Source organism: Pinus tabuliformis, chromosome 2_2, assembly GCF_031772625.1.
Source record: "Pinus tabuliformis cultivar Carrire ecotype Pingquan chromosome 2_2, CPIR1, whole genome shotgun sequence".
Classification (NCBI taxonomy): Eukaryota; Viridiplantae; Streptophyta; class Pinopsida; order Pinales; family Pinaceae; genus Pinus; species Pinus tabuliformis.
The window spans coordinates 259,770,892-259,787,370 of NC_142300.1; the positions used below are offsets into that span (position 1 = coordinate 259,770,892).

General features: G+C 36.9%; 2 protein-coding genes across 3 annotated transcripts; one reads left to right on the plus strand and one right to left on the minus strand.

Moving 5' to 3' along the window:
• Nucleotides 1-1,593: 1,593 nt before the first annotated feature.
• Nucleotides 1,594-4,019, minus strand: LOC149192289 (uncharacterized). The gene is made up of 4 exons (XM_089406891.1): nt 2,523-4,019; nt 2,025-2,414; nt 1,778-1,922; nt 1,594-1,634 (listed from the first exon to the last, which is right to left on the minus strand). Exons 1-4 carry the CDS (start codon nt 4,017-4,019, stop codon nt 1,594-1,596), a joined length of 2,073 nt encoding a protein of 690 aa, XP_089263017.1.
• A 284-nt stretch (nt 4,020-4,303) lies between these two features.
• Nucleotides 4,304-5,067, plus strand: LOC149192290 (uncharacterized). 2 transcript variants are annotated; one of them, XM_089406356.1, is made up of 4 exons: nt 4,304-4,487; nt 4,566-4,617; nt 4,692-4,737; nt 4,831-5,067. In XM_089406356.1, exons 1-4 carry the CDS (start codon nt 4,317-4,319, stop codon nt 4,943-4,945), a joined length of 384 nt encoding a protein of 127 aa, XP_089262482.1. In that variant the 5' UTR covers nt 4,304-4,316; the 3' UTR covers nt 4,946-5,067. The 2 variants fall into 2 exon arrangements, with proteins under 2 accessions (XP_089262482.1, XP_089262481.1); XM_089406355.1 differs by having other exon boundaries at nt 4,566-4,737.
• The last annotated feature ends 11,412 nt before the right edge of the window (nt 5,068-16,479 follow it).

Consider the following 16,479-nt stretch of genomic DNA (forward strand, 5'->3'; position numbering starts at 1 on the left):
TGCAAGTTGCTCATAGCTTGAGCGAATTCTTCCCCATCAGCGCTCCGTTTCTCAAGTTTCCCCAAATCTCGTAATTCATGCACTCCTCGCGGATGCATGCCGTACAAAATCTGGAACGGACTGTACCCGGTGCTGCGGTTCGGTGAATCGTTGTACGCGAACTCTGCTTGTGCAAGTACACGGTCCCACGTCCGGGAATTTTCTCCTGTTAAACTTCGAAGTAAGTTTCCTAGGCTTCTGTTTACTACCTCCGTTTGACCATCAGTCTGCGGGTGGTAAGCGGAGCTGAACTGCAATTGAGTATCTAACTTTTTCCACAGAGTTCTCCAAAAGTGACCAGTAAACTTTACATCCCTGTCAGAGACAATGGATTTTGGGAGTCCATGCAACCGAACGATTTCATTAAAGAAAAGATGTGCTATATAAGTAGCATCGCTGGTTTTCTTACAAGGTACAAAATGTGCCATTTTTGAAAATCGGTCAACTACAACCATTACTGAATCGAAACCTCGTTGTGTCTTCGTCAAACCCAGAACGAAGTCCATACTCACTGAATCCCATGGTCGGCTTGGAATCGGCAATGGCAAATAAAGACCAGTATTTTGACTGTGACCCTTTGCTAGTTGACACACTTTACATCTTCTCACGTACCTCTGCACATCCCGCTGCAATTTCGGCCAGAAATAGAAATGTCGTACCTGAGCAATCGTTTTGTCTATACCAAAGTGTCCAGCCAGTCCTCCACTGTGCTTTTCCTGTACAATATTTTCCCGCATAGAACAGTTGGGTATACACAACTGCCCTCCTTTAAACAGCAATCCTTCCTGTAGATTATAGTCTAGCCACTTGCTGTCATTTCGTAACAGCGGGTTTTGGCAAGCCTCATAGGCTTCCATAAACTCAGTGTCGGTCGGATACAGCTCTTTTAGGTGTTCAAATCCCAAAATCTGCATCGTGCTTTCCTGGAGAAGCAACGTTCTCCTACTAAGTGCATCTGCTACCTTATTTGATTGTCCGCTAATGTGTTTCAGTACAAACGTGAAACTTTGCAAGTACTCAACCCAAGCTGCATGTTTATGATTCAATTTATGCTGCTGCATAATGTACTGTAACGCCGAATTGTCAGAGTATAAGACAAACTCGTTACCTAACAGGTAATGTCTCCAATGTTTCAAAGCCTGCACAATGGCGTAAAACTCCTTGTCGTAGGTTGAGTATTTCTGTCTGCTCTCATTTAGCTTTTCATTGAAATAGGCGACCGGTCTGTCCTCCTGGCTAAGGACTGCCCCAATGGCTGTCCCACTGGCATCACAACGAACTTGGAAAAGTTTGTTGAAATCAGGTAGCCTCAATATCGGTCTCTCCGTAATCTTCTTTTTCAGAGTTTGAAAACTACTTTCTGCTGCTTCAGTCCAGTGAAAAGGCTGATTTACCTTCTTAATTGTGTCCAACATAGGTGCGCAAATCTCGCTGAAATTTCTGATAAACTTTCTGTAAAAGCTGGCTAGTCCATGGAAACTTCAGACTTCAAATAAACTTTTTGGAGAAGGCCAGCTAACTATAGCTGCCACCTTTTCTGGATCCATTTTTAATTCATTTTCTGTAATGACAAATCCCAGATATACTAATTCTCGCTGAAAAAAAGTACACTTTTTCAGGTTAATCAGCAGCTTGTTTTGCTGTAACTTCCTCAACACACTCTGCAAATGTCTGAAATGTTCCTCCTTAGTCTTACTAAAAATCAGAATATCATCCAAGTAAACTATTACAAACTTACCATTAAATTCCTTCAGCACTTCATTCATCAGACGCATGAACGTGCTGGGAGCGTTGCTCAAACCGAAAGGCATCACCAGCCACTCATATAAGCCTTCGTTCGTCTTGAAAGCGGTCTTCCATTCATCTCCTTCCCGAATCCGGATCTGGTGATATCCACTCTTCAAGTCAATCTTCGAAAAATAAGCCGCCCCACTCAAACAATCCATCATATCGTCCATCCTAGGTAAGGGAAACCTGTACCTAACAGTAATTTTGTTAATAGCCCTGGAATCTGTACACATTCTCCACTCTCCTCCTTTCTTTGGAGCCAAAACAGTTGGTACTGCACATGGGCTCATGCTCTCCCGAATCAAACCTTTGTCCAACAACTCCTGGACCTGTTTCCTAATTTCTTCATGATCTTTAGGACTCATGCGGTAAGCTGCTTTGTTTGGCAGGCTTGCTCCTGGTATAAAGTCAATGCAGTGACTAATACCTCTCCTTGGTGGCAATTCATCTGGAAGATCATCTACCACAATGTCTCCAAAATCCTGCAGCAACTTCTGAACTTCTTCAGGCAAATCTGAAACCTGTGTATGAAGTACCACTGCCTTTGGTCTCCTTATGACAGCAAAGTTTATCTCATTGTCCTCAATCTGTTTTATAAATTCTTTTCCGCCTAACAGCAGTGCTTTCACTTCACTAGCTTCTGCTGTGTTTTCCTCCTTGATGGGTACAAGCGTATGCTTGATCCCATCTTTCACAAACTTATAGCAGTTGGTTTTCCCATCATGAACTGCACTTCTATCAAACTGCCAAGGTCGTCCCAACAGTAGGTGACAGACATCCATTGGCATGACATCACAAAGGATCTTATCCTTGTACTTACCAATCTGAAATTCTACCTCACATTGTTCGTCGACTAACAGCTGATGTCCTTTCTGCAGCCATGACACTTTGTAGGGCGTAGGGTGCTTCAATTTCTTCAATCCCAGCTTTTCTACCATCTCCACCGCCACAAGATTGTTCGTACTCCCACTATCAATGATCAGTTTGCAGCACTTGCCCCGCGACTTGCAGACAGTGCAGAACAAAGCTTTTCGTTGATCTGGTTCTACAACCTCCTTTGCTGGTTTCAACAACACTTTATTCAACACCAAAGCTTCACCTGTCTCAGGTGCATTTTCCGCTTCTTGAGGTGTTGCCTCAGCATCCTCTGGCTGAGCAACATAAGCTCCTCTCCCACCTGCTGGTTCACCTTCAGGACATTCATACGACTTGTGTCCCCATTTGTGACAGCGATAGCACTGGACAGCTCCCCTGCCCCGACCATATCCTCGCCCCCGCTGAGGTGGTCGTCCTCCTCTAGTGCTATTGTCTTTTTCTGTTGCTCCAGCAGATTTAGAGCTGCTGCTTTCTTCACCTGAACCTGCACCTCGGCCTCTTCCAAACATCTTACCTTTCCCCCTGCCAGTTCCACCTCCTCTTCTGGCATTTTGCTTCCGGTTAATTTTCTCCTCTGCCTTCAGCGCAAACTGATAGGCTTCATCCAACGTCCGGGGTGAAAGGATACCAATTTCATCCAAGATTTCCCCCCTTAAGCCATTCACAAATCTGGCTGTTTTCTCCGGGGTGTCTTCTACATATCCTGCCCGTAAATTTAACTTGTAGAACTCCTCTGTAAATTCTCTTACAGTCATTCCCCTCTGCTTCAGGTTCTGTACCTGCCTGTACAGCATAATCTGGTAATCCTTCGGCAGGAATTTCTCTTTCAGCTTGGCCTCCATCCTAGACCATTTCTTTATAGGCTGTTTGTTAAGCCTCCTCCGCTCCGCCTGAATGCTGTCCCACCACAAGGACGCATGTCCCTTCAGTTTGGTGGCGGCGAACTTCACCTGTTTATCCTCACTGGTTTCCTCGAATTCGAAATATTTGTTGACTTCACTCAGCCAATCCAACAACACGTCTGCGGACAGACTTCCGTCATAAGTAGGTAACTCATGCCTTGGCTTATGACTGGACAGCAAAACTGACTTCAACAATTTGAGTTCCGGTGTTACCCCTTCGAACTCATCCTCCGGTTCAACTTCTTCATCACTGTCATCTGCTGGGTTTCTTCTTCCCCCAGCCTCCACCACTGCCAATCTTTCACGCAAAACTCGAATCTCCTCTCGAAGTCCATCATCTACTACCCTACGGACTACTCGTCCTCTTCCTCTTCCTCTTCCTCTTCCTTCACCTTCACCTTCTACCTGTTCCATTGGTTCTAACTCAAGAAACTGCTCTGATACCACTTTTGATGGCCCAGCCCTTCGGTGACGTGGACACACAGTCACGTGGTCTCACCTCAGGCCCCGGTGGTCACTTGTGTGCGGACAAAACTCCCGCGGTTTTACCTGGCCCCCAATCTGAGGCTCATTAAATCACGCATCTGCCGGTTGAAAGGTTTAGCCACCGGCTTGTTCCGTTACCTCCCGCCTATGTTAAACCCTAAGGACTTACCTTTGGCTCATTTTCACTTATCACTCTGCCGCTTCTCTCTCTGCGTTCCTGTGGCGATGCTCCCGGTTTCGAACCCTGGTCACTGTTCTGTCCAACAGACGAACCCTGTACTCGGTCAATGGTTACAATGGTTACAGTTTCTGTTGAGGAGCTATTCCTCTGTCTTCGATGCTGTCTATCGAGGTGCGTGGACCTGTATGGCTCAGTGGTTCTGTTCTGAGGTTATGGTAAGCTGCTTTATATTTTCGTGGGTTCACTGTAAGAGTCTTTGCATTCTCTGTTACTGAGCTATAATTTTTGTACAGGTAACTGCGACCTTGAAGCTGCCGCTCTTCCAATCTCTTTCCGCCCTCGAAGGTAAGCTAGCGTGCTATGATTCACCCTGCACGGTTATCTTTTATCGACACTTACAGGTTCTGTGCCTTTTTCAGTTTGTGGAATGGGGTTCTGTCTCAACAGCTCTCCGTCGACCTGTGGGTGAGTTTACATCTCCTTCATGCTCGCATTTGTTTGCTCCTTCGTTCTCTTATACTGATGATGATTCTAACCTCTCGCTGTTTCTATGTGCAGGCTTGAACAGAAGGCTCGCTCACGAGGGTTTCGAGTTGTGCAATCTTCGAATCCTTTCGACCCTGGTACCCTTTGCAAACGGGTAGGGTTTACTCCTGCTCCAGTATGTCTGTAGATTGTTCAATATGGCTGTAGATGTAGATATCAGCTTGTTTAGGTTGTCTAGGGTTCGGCCGTGCCCTTTGCCGGCGTTTGCAGTCTCTGTGCTTTGTTCTTTTGCATCAAACTACAATCTTAGTGTAACAAGGGTTTGGTAATTTGTGCTTTACGGCGATGTCGGGGTTTATCACATGATACTGTAAGGTTTATCGATCTTTTTGTGTGCAATGACTATGAAATACTTTAATTAAGTTAATGGAAACAGAGTGGTTTGGTTTGATACCTCTTTCTTGTAAGCTTGTATATTGATTTTATGTGGCCGCGTTACTCTTCGTGCTTGGCGTATGGGTTCTGTGCAATACAGTTGTGATCTTGATTTGATACCTGTAACGTTCTTTAAATTCTAGTTACAGTCAGACTCTTTCTATTTCAATTCGCTTTTAAAATACAGCAAATACACAGTAAATACTTGTGTGCAATATGTGGGAAAATGTCAGCAATAGATTATCTCTGTCAAAATTACATTAGTTCTGTTACAGAGGGTTTCTTGGTCAAGTTATCTATTTCTCTCTTTCACGAGAGGGAAGAAGTCCCTGTTACATTCCTATTTTGCTTTTTAATCTACATGGAAACATAACTAATTGACAAACTGCCCTACCTGAATCCTAACTGTCATTTAGTTATTCTTTAACAAAACTTAACTAAACAATTTTCCCTTCCTGGGCTTAAACAACTTTGTAATTTAAAATGCTATGAGATAAAAGGAAATAAAACAATAATTAAGAAAACAATAACCAACTTGGTGGTCTGTCCACCCAATCCTGTAGCCTCTGACTTGTTTCTGTTCTCCCGTGAGTCCGTCAATAGTCATTCGTCTCCTCGGAGCTGGATGCTCCTGCATCAATGAGTCATGCTAGAGTTTTCAGATTGCTTACTAGGTGTTTTCATTTTCTTTCTTTGGGGCATCAATTTGTGATAATAATCCTTCACTATGCCCTTTGAATTCCTTCAAACTAATTTTTCAAACCAAACTTATGCAACATTAAAAAAAACTACACACTTTTTTCACTTTATAAGAGATCGATATTGAATTTGTTGTATCTCTCTAATTTCGGATCTCCAAGGTCTAAAATTGCGTCCCGCGGTAGCCCTCTGAGTCCTCTTTCTAACCCCACAATTCTGATCAAGATTGGATTCTCCAAGGAAGAGTTATACCAAATCTCCCACGATGAACTGATTATAGACTGGTTCAGTAGAGCGATCTTGTACAAATTTCCACGTGTCATAGGCCATCCTCTGTCTGTAACTTTTTACAAAATTTCAATCTGATGTTTAGAGAGAAAGTTATGACGATTTTCCCCAAGTCACTCGTTTGAGATATAATTCGGGAGCCTACAAAAAACATAACTTCATTGGATCCTATCTTCGAAAATATAGTGAGAAAATATATGAAATTCATATCCCAGGTTCATCGAGATTTCGGCTCAAATGGGTTTTAATTTCAGCTTCTAAAACATCGTAGAACAAAATTTATAGCGAAAATGCCACGATGACCTGTTTGGAGTAGCGAAACCCTAGAATCAAAAGCCTCTAATACCAAATGTTATGCAGCCAAGGCACAAAATAAAAGAAAATATAGATCAACGATTTCAAAATCAGCCTCTTCGAGGGGGAAAACTCCTTTACATTACACAAATGAACAATTCTTGTATGATACAAATGACAAGATCTCCTTTCTATTTATAGGTGTCTAAGGGGCCCTAACACAATCAGAGCCTACATAACAATAATATTGTAGGGGCACAACAATTAAAATAGTGGGCTTCTCTGGGGCACAATAATAACATGGGGACTATATGAGCACAATAATACAATAAGGGGGTTGCACTAATAACAATAAGGGGTTACACTAGTAGTATAGGGACCTAACACTCTTGGATTATTTTGTCATAGTAGAATGTTTATTTTTTTTATTTTTTTTTTCTATTTGAATTATTTGATTTACATTTTTTTATTTCAAGTAATATATGTTATATTTGAAATAAACATTTTAGATATTGATGTAATTTCTTGTTTAAAAGAAAAGTTTAAAAAATTGATGTAGTAAGTATGTGGTTCTATAGAAAATTTTACTTTAGCTTCAATTTAATTTAATTAATTTTTTTTTTCTTTCTTGAAATTCAACTAACCTTACAAGTTCATAATAACAATAATAAATAATTACATTTTTTTAACTACGAGATAGAATAAATCCAAGTTCTTCAAGAGCAATAGCTTCTTAAATTAAACTCTTAGATTATTTTGTCATGGTAAAATGTTTATTCTGTTTATTATTTTGTCAGGGTAATTTCTGTGAATATCATTGTTAAAAAAAAAATTAAAACATTGACCTAGTAAATAAATGGTTCTATAGAAAATTTTAGTTTAGTTTCAATTTAATTCTTTTCCCTTGAAATTCAAGTAACTTTAGAAGTTCATAGTAATAATAATAAATATTCACAGTTTCTAAATATATGTGGATGGGATAAAACTAATGATATACACAATTTTTATTTGAATTTTATTTGTTTTGCAACATTCTTTAGATTTTTTTATTTGGTGTACATGTCATTTTTGAAATAAACATTTTAGATATTGATGTAATTTCTATAAATATTGTTGTTAAAGGAGAGATTTCAAACATAGAAAATCTTAGTTTAGTTTGGACTTAATTTTCTTTTTTTCTTGAAATTCAACTAACCTTAGAAGTTCATAGTAATATTAATAAATAATCACAGTTTCTAAATATATGTGGATGAGATAACATAAATTTAAATCTTTCATTAGCAACAATTTCTTAAATTGAACTCTTGGATTATTTTGTCATATACAAAATTTCATTCAATTCTTTTATTTGAATTTTATTTAATTCGTAAATTTATTTACATTTTTTTATTTCAAGTACTATATGTCATTTTCTAAATAAATGTTTTACATATTCATGTAATTTATGTGAATATCATTGTTAAAAGAAAACTTTAAACCATTGATGTAGTATGTGGTTTTATAGAAAATTTTACTTTGTTTTCACCTTAGTTTTTTTCCTTGAAATTCAACTAACCTTACAAGTTCATAGTAATAATAATCCATGAAATTCAACTAACCTTACAAGTTCATAGTAATAATAATAAATAATTATAGTTTCTAAGTATAAGTGGATGAGATAAAACAAATGATATCCACACAAATAAATTATAATTAGGAATGACACTTTGTATTTGTATGCAAACAAAGCTTTTGTTGAAGAACAATGATTTTTCCATTTTCATATATAGATATATATAAAATTCTTTTTTCTTCTATAGATATTTACAGTCTCACATGCAAACTTCAAGGAATTTGAAAAAACAATTGAAACAAAATCTTTAATGTGATTGATAGAGGCCTATAGGCATATATCAACTACATTTATTAATGTAGCTTTACATGTGCTTCATATACTTCTATATACTTATATCAACCATATTAATAAATGCCCTTGTGCTAGTAATTATTTTTATAGGTGTGTTACATGTGCTTCATATAAGCCTATCTACTTATATCAACCATATTAGTAAATGCCCTTGTGCTAGTAATTATGTTTATAGGTGTGTTACATGTGCTTCATATAGGCCTATCTACTTATATCAACCATATTAGTAAATGGCCTTGTGCTAGTAATTATGTTTATAGGCGTGTTACATATGCTTCATATAAGCCTATCTACTTATATCAACCATATTAGTAAATGCCCTTGTGCTAGTAATTATATTTATAGGTGTGTTTATTTTGTAAAAAAAAAATTAGAATTTTAATTCAACTATCAATAATGAGTAGATAAATAGTAGAGATTTATGATTCTTTCCAAAATATCTAGGATTGATATTTATCTTAAAATTAATTATAATTTTACAATTTTTCAATTTAATTCAAAAAAAAAATTATAAAAATAAATTAAAATAAAATTTATTTAAACTATAAAAATAAGTCTTTTAAAACATATGATTTGATAAAATCTTTTAAAACATATAACTTTGATAAAATCATATTCATCACTGTGTACTGGGACAGAATGGTATTGCAGACACCTTATATAAAAGAGGAGTTTCAGCAAAGGCAGGTCAGATTTTCTTTTTTGTATTTCAACAGGGTACATTGTCTAATAAAGGACACATAATTCTGTAGTTCTATATTACGCTGTTCTTTAAAATTGATACACTTCTTTCCTTAAAATTGATACACTTCTTGTAATAAAAAGATGAAGGATAAAATGATGTGTGGTGTGGGGCATTGAGTATATTATCCTGGTATGATATGTTGTTCAAGGAGTAGACTCCCGTGAGTATCTGCTCTTGCCAAAATCATAAAAAAATTAGTATATCTGCTTGCAGGTTGTTGGATGTACTCTTGGTGTTATAATGGCAACTACGAGAATTGATCAGGGTCTTCCGTAGATTAGGTCTGACAGTTAGCGATTCACCCTGTGCCTAAAAAAAATGGCAATCCATTCTAGACCAGGACAGAAGTAACTTTAATACGAAACACAAGTAAAATATGGGCATAAGTAAATTAATAGCTGTAAGTAAAAGGTGGTTATACTATATATATAATTTATAGAGGAAGCAAATAAGAAACATACTTGTGTAATCACCTTTTTTTTAATAAAAAATGATGTTTTTTTCCATTTACAATTTAAAAATCTCATCTTCCAATAAAAATAGGAGTCCATTCAAATTCTTATTACAATAAATTTTACATATATATATATATATATTTACGGTAAACTAAGTGTCTGTAAACATTGAAATGTTAACCCGTTTATAGAACATGCATAGCGGAGAGGAAGCGACCAAATTTTTGTGGTTACCAGAAAACCAACCTGAACCAGAATCGTAAGATTTCACGCCAGATACAGATATATGCTTGGATGAAGCCTACTTAATTCAAAAAGCCAATACACCACATGTTTAAACGGGAAGAAGAGAGCAGATATAATTAGTTTTGCTGTTTTCGGCAGCTTGTTCAGTATTCTTTAGATTATGGGTCACGGTCAAAGCTTCGATTGGAAAATTTCAATGGCAATTGTGTCTCTGCAGGGAGGATAGCAGGTCGAGAAGTATGTCCGGGTTTTTTTAGGTTAAAATCTGTTAGCGATGCTGGGAACGAAGGATCCCAGATAGTTGTTGGTCGACACTCTTTCCAAATTTGTACAAGCGTTGCTAGGCAAATAGACGTGCGCCCAAACCCCGAAGTGGTAAACCGTACAGGCAGACTAGTGTCGCTCGACGATCCCAATATATACACTTTCTCTGTAAAAACAGAGATTGGCAAGGATGCCTTTTATCAGTAGATAGTCTGCCGCCGGAATTAATTTACCCATTAAACAATTAGAAAGTACACTTGAATGACAATTACAGTACACAAATCGCCGAACACATTTTTATTTTAATTGAGAGATATATCGTCATAATGTTTTCAATGAAAAAGACCATATTATGCTGCATTTGGGATTGCAAATCCAAATGGAATATACGCATATATATCGTACTATCTCTAAACCATCAAAATCAAAACAAGCTGGATACAAGAAGGCATGAGTATTTTTTTCGTTTCGATATCGATTTCAGAGAAAATTTTATTGTCTCGATATCTTAATATTGTATGTGGGCAGGGCAGACTGTTATCGTACCCCGATTTAGATGAGTGGAAAGAAAAGAGAGATGGCAAGGACTAACGAGAAGAAAAGATCGAGACCCACATGATAGAAACAGGCAACACTAGCGCGGGGTTTTAGTAATAATTTTCCATTAAATTTTTTGGTTTAAAATGTATAAAAAAAATTATCACTTCAAAAAAATAAAAAATTGTAAAATGTGTTTTTAATGAATAAATAAATTTAATATCTAAAACAATAAATTTTGTGTAAATTATATTTAAATAGAAAAGATATCTATATTTTATTTTTTTCTCCGTAAAGGCTACTTCTATTAAAAAAAGGAAAATATATGTACAAAGAGGTCAAGACCTCAGAGGGGCCTGAAGCTTGCCCTCAACCAGATATCCTGATACACATAAACCCCTTTGACAACCATCCCGGGATTGAGAAACCTTGAGACATATTTTTTAAATCCCTTACAGACAAAAGTGTGAACCAGAGTTGTATTTGTCACAGTACTATCGACGACTATGGCTTTACTGATAAACATTTTGCCCTGATAGCCATATGCAAAATTAAACAAAAACAATGGCTTATGGCTTGCTGAGCCATGACCTGATACAATTCATAGGACTATAATGGTGCGCATTGTTAATAAACCCAGAGCTGAAGCAAAACAAATTTACCATTATCCAGAAAAGCATAACAGAAAAAGGAAAAGGACCAGAAGAGAGATTGCCATCAGTGGGCATTGTACCAAATTCATCAAACATGTGTCTGAGAGTCTAGAGCATCCCTTTCCACCTGGCTAGGAGAGCCCATCCACGTGACGACCGTGTCGTTTGCATCTCCCATGTCGCCGCCACCTGGAGGAGTTTCCAAATTCAGAATGCCACCGGGAGGATGCTCCGGCTCACCTGCATGCACATTGCGCTATGTAGAGTCCACTGGACGCTGAGGAGCTTCAGGCGCATTACCCTCTTCCTGCATATTGTCACCATTGAACACGACACCAGCCACCTCTCCCTGAAGAACGTTATCATCCTGAGACTGAGACGTAGTGGTATGGGCAGAGCTGCTAGGCTTATCCTCCTCCTCAGCAAGGATCACTGTAATACTCGCTGACAGGCTTATTGAGCCTACTGTGGAATTTGAAGCAGGTTGTTTGGAAGGAATTGTGCGGGAGGGGCCTGCCATGACCGGAAGGCGGAGAGGACGGGGAGGCAGAGGCCAGAGGGACTATACTCTGGGGAGCAGATTGAGAAGCGCGGCTTCGATTGCCAGTGGTGCATCCACGGCGAGAAACTCCACGATGTCGGACCATTTTCGAATTAACAGAGAGACCACGGAAGGGAATTAGGTAGTACTAGATGGGAAAGGGCCGAGAGCAGACAGACCAGGCCAAAACCAAAAACCAGATGAGCTTCCAAGCAGCCAGAACGAAGCAGGGGTGCGGGAAGAATAACAGACGGATATAGAAGGAGCTGAGGAGGGCGATTGCATGAACTAGAAGCCAAGCCATGGATAAATCACCCTGCACGGCCTCTCAAGCTGAGCGCGCATTCAATACCAAATGCCTGACCATAATTCTGTACTTTGTAGTATTCATTTCAAATGTGGTGGGTTTGTGGGATCCGCGGCCGTGAGCCAGGTGCAGGGACAGCTGTCGGCGGGGAGTAACTCCGCCTTTAATGAGCTACAGTGACACCCGCATCCGGGTGAAAAGATATCTATATTAAAACAAAAAACTTATAACAATTAGATTACTTTACCCAATTTACACTAATTTATGTAAAGTTGTACCTAGCCTTACATATGTGGTAAGGCTACAAATATTGTATTTAATGAGTGGAGCTCTTGTTTCCTAAATAGTGTCTCGAGAGTGATCCAAACTTATAACAATTAGATTACTTTACCCAATTTACACTAATTTATGTAAAGTTGTACCTAGCCTTGCATTTGTGGTAAGGCTACAAATATTGTATTTAATGAGTGGAGCTCTTGTTTCCTAAATAGTGTCTCGAGAGTGATCCAAACTTGATTTGGACTCGTGCAAGATTCAACTAAAAAAATAATTCTGGATATTTGGATTTGAAATATTTGAAATCAGTGCATTTGAAATTTTCGAAGCTTAAACTTCTACTTTTAGGTTAAAGTAAATTTTTTGAATTTTTTAGAAATAGATATACCAGCTGAGAATTAATAAAGATGAAAAATCCATTCTTTGTAATAGTTCCAATACAATATTACCTATAAATATATTTTTTATGCTTCTTATTCTTAGGTCATGTAAGCAAATTGTAGTTGAACTTGCACAAGTTAGATGTAGCTACAAAACAATGAACAAAACTTGCAAGGAAACAAGGAAAATTGATAAAAACAAGAATTAATGAATTATGATAAAATACAATACAATTCAATATATTCTACATGTAGTGAGTCTAATAGTGAATATAAAGATGTAAACCTGAATTGAAATAACTCACACCTAATTTTGGTTAGCTGACCATACACTTCTAATTGGAACACAATTAATTATATGTTATCTTCAATAGATCATCTAGCTGCACCTGCACCACTAGAATAAGATAGATATAAACTGCATAAATAATATAAGATAGATTAACATTATACATAGTCTTGAAGCTATGGGTAGAGATTTAGTCCCACAAATCTGTCAGTTCAATTCTAAATAAAACTATGTATACTTCAGAGTTGCTCTAGGACCTATTTCTTATACTCATAACTGTAATAAATCAAGAGGTTGAAATCATAATTTTCATACCCATAAGTGTAATAGGTGTGTTACAGGTGTTTCATATAAGCCTATCTACTTATATCAACTATATTAATAAATGCCTTTGTGCTAGTAATTATGTTTGTAAGTGTGTTTATTTTATAATATTTTTTTTTAAATTTTAATTTAATTATCAGTAATTAGTAGATTTATAAATCTTTCAGAAATATCTAAAATTGATATTTATCTTAAAATTAATTATAATTTTATAATTTTCAATTTAATTATTATAAAAATAAATTAAAATAAAATTTATTTAAACTATAAAAATAAGTTTTTTAAAACATATAATTTTGATAAAATCATATTCAGTCATGTGTACTGGGAACAGAATGGGATGGCAGAAACCTTATCAAAAGGAAGAGTCGGGACAGAATGGGATCGCAGACACCTTATGAAAAAGAAGAGTTTCAACAAAAGCAGGTCAGATTTTTTTCCCCTGTATTTCAACAGGGTACATTGTCTAATGAAGGATACATAGTTCTGTAGTTTTATACTACACTGTTCCTTAAGATTGATACACTTCTTGTAATGAAAAGATAACTATTTTGGAGCGAAGTAAGAGGCAATCCATTCCATACAGAGGCAGAAGTAATAGTTTTTATTTTAATACGAAACACAAGGTAAAATATGGGGATAAGTCAATCAATAGCTCTAAGTAGAAACTGGTTATATGTGTATCGGGCAGAAACAATGAAATTAACTAGACATATAATTTATAGAGGAAGCAAATAAGAAACATACTTTTGTAATCATGATTTTTTTTAATAAAACAATGATGTTTTTCACTGAAAAATAATGTAATAAATTCCATTTACCAATCTTAGAATAAAAATAGGAATCTACCGTTAAAATTCTTATTACATATTATTACTATTAAATATATATATATATACACACACGGTGAACGAAGTGTCTGTAAACATTGAAATGTTAACCCGTTTATCGAACAGGCATAGCGGACACGAAGCAACCAAATTTTTGTGGTTACTAGAAAACCAACATGAACCAGAATCGTAAGATTTCATGCCAGATACAGATATATGGTTGGATGAAGCCTACTTAATCCAAAAAGTCAATACAGCACATGTTTAAACGGGAAGAAGAGAGCAGATATAATTAGTTTTGCTGCAGGTTGTGCCGGTTGTGTTGTGTTTCTGTTGATGGTGATGTTAATCTAACGCTCTCTGTGTGTTTTGTGGCATATGTTTAAATCTAATGATGTATCCGTTTACTAATACTTATGGGTTTTGGTGTAACTGCAATCATGACTCCAACAAGTGATATCAGAGCCAAAGATCTCGAGTTCGAAACACACCACCCCTGACTTGTATTGAGAGGGAGATTGTTGCGCTCCCCGTTAATGACAGTGTTAATCCAACACTCCCCATGTGTTTCGTAACATGTGCTTAAATCTACCGATATGTCTATTTACTAACCCTTACAATTTTTGATGTAACCGCAATCGTAACTACAACAACCGCAATCGTAACTACAACAACTTGTTCAGTGTTCTGGGTCACGGACAAAACTTTGATTGGAAAATTTCAATGGCAATTGCGTCTCTTCAGGTCGAGAAGTATGTCCGGGTTTTTTTAGGTAAAAATCTGTTAGCGATGCTGGGAACGAAGGATCCCAGATAGTTGTTGGGCGACACTCTTTCCAAATTTGTAAAACGCTGTTAGCCAAATAGACGTGCGCCCAAACCCCGAAGTGGTAAACCGTACAGGCAGGCTAGTGTCGCTCGACGATCCCAATATATACACTTTCTCTGTAAAAACAAAGATTGGGAAGGATGCCGTTTATCAGTACATAGTCTGCCGCCGGATATAATTTACCCATTAAACAATTAATCAGTACACTTGAATGACCATTACAGTACATAAATCGCCGGACACATTTTTATTTTAATTGAGAGATATATCATCATAATGTTTTCAATGAAAAATACCATATTATGCTGCATGTGGGATTGCAAATCCAAATGGAATATACGCATATATATCGTACTATCTCTAAATCATCAAAATCAAAGCAAGCTGGATACAAGAAGGCAGGAGTGATTTTTATCGTTTCGATATCGATTTCAGAGAAAATTTTATTGTCTCGATATCTTAATATTGTATGCGGGCAGGGCAGACTGTTATCGTACCCCGATTTAGATGAGTGGAAAGAAAAGAGAGACGGCAAGGACTAACGAGAAGAAAAGATCGAGACCCACATGATAGAAACAGGCAACAATAGCGCGAGGTTTTAGTAATAATTTTCCATTAAAATTTTTGGTTTAAAATGTATAAAAAGATTTATCACTTTAAAGTAATAAAAATTTGTAAAATGTGTGTTTAATTAATAAATAGATTTAGTATCTAATATAATAAATTTTGAGTAAATTATATCTAAATGGAAAAGATATATAAATCAAAACAAAAAGCTTATAACAATTAGACTACTTTACCCAATTTACACTAATTTATGTAAAGTTGTATTTAGCCTTACACATGTGGTAAGGCTACAAATATTGTATTTAATGAGTGGAGCTCTTGTTTTCTAAATTGTGTCTCCAGAGTGATCTAAACTTGATTTGGACTGGTGCAAGCTTCAACCAAAAAAATAATTCTGGATATTTGGATTTGAAATATTTGAAATTAGTGCATTTGAAATTTTCAACGGCTAAACTTCTAGATTGAAGTAAAATTTTTGGATTTTTTTAAAATAGTTATATGGTCTGAAAATTATTGATGAAAAATCCATTCTTTGTAATAGTTCTAATACAATATTAAGCACATGCCAGGAAACACACGCCAAGTGTTGAACTAGATCCCTGCATGAATTTGGCTTCACACTTAACATTCTCCCACTTGAAGTCAAATAAGAGTCATGAATCAAGTCACACCGAGTCCTACCATGCCTCTACATAACTCATGTTTATTTCGTGGTAGAATCTTAGTGAGCATATCAACAGGGTTCCTATCTGTATGGATCTTTTCCAAGGATAACCGTCCTTCCTCCAACACATGTTGGATCCAATGGTACCTTAAGTCAATGTGATGGGTTTTTGAATGAAATGTTGGGTTTCTCG

Excerpts from the sequence above, each read along its gene's own strand:
- LOC149192290 (XM_089406355.1), top strand. The coding sequence starts at position 4,317 with ATGCTCCCGGTTTCGAACCCTGGTCACTGTTCTGTCCAACAGACGAAC. Across the intron at positions 4,488-4,565 it reads GGTTCTGTTCTGAGGTTATG|GTAACTGCGACCTTGAAGCT; the intron begins GTAAGCTGCTTT and ends ATTTTTGTACAG. Across the intron at positions 4,738-4,830 it reads AGCTCTCCGTCGACCTGTGG|GCTTGAACAGAAGGCTCGCT; the intron begins GTGAGTTTACAT and ends TTCTATGTGCAG.
- LOC149192289 (XM_089406891.1), bottom strand. The coding sequence starts at position 4,019 with ATGGAACAGGTAGAAGGTGAAGGTGAAGGAAGAGGAAGAGGAAGAGGA. Across the intron at positions 2,415-2,522 it reads AAACCAACTGCTATAAGTTT|ATTGAGGACAATGAGATAAA; the intron begins GTGAAAGATGGG and ends TTTATAAAACAG. Across the intron at positions 1,923-2,024 it reads GGGCTATTAACAAAATTACT|ATCCGGATTCGGGAAGGAGA; the intron begins GTTAGGTACAGG and ends GGATATCACCAG.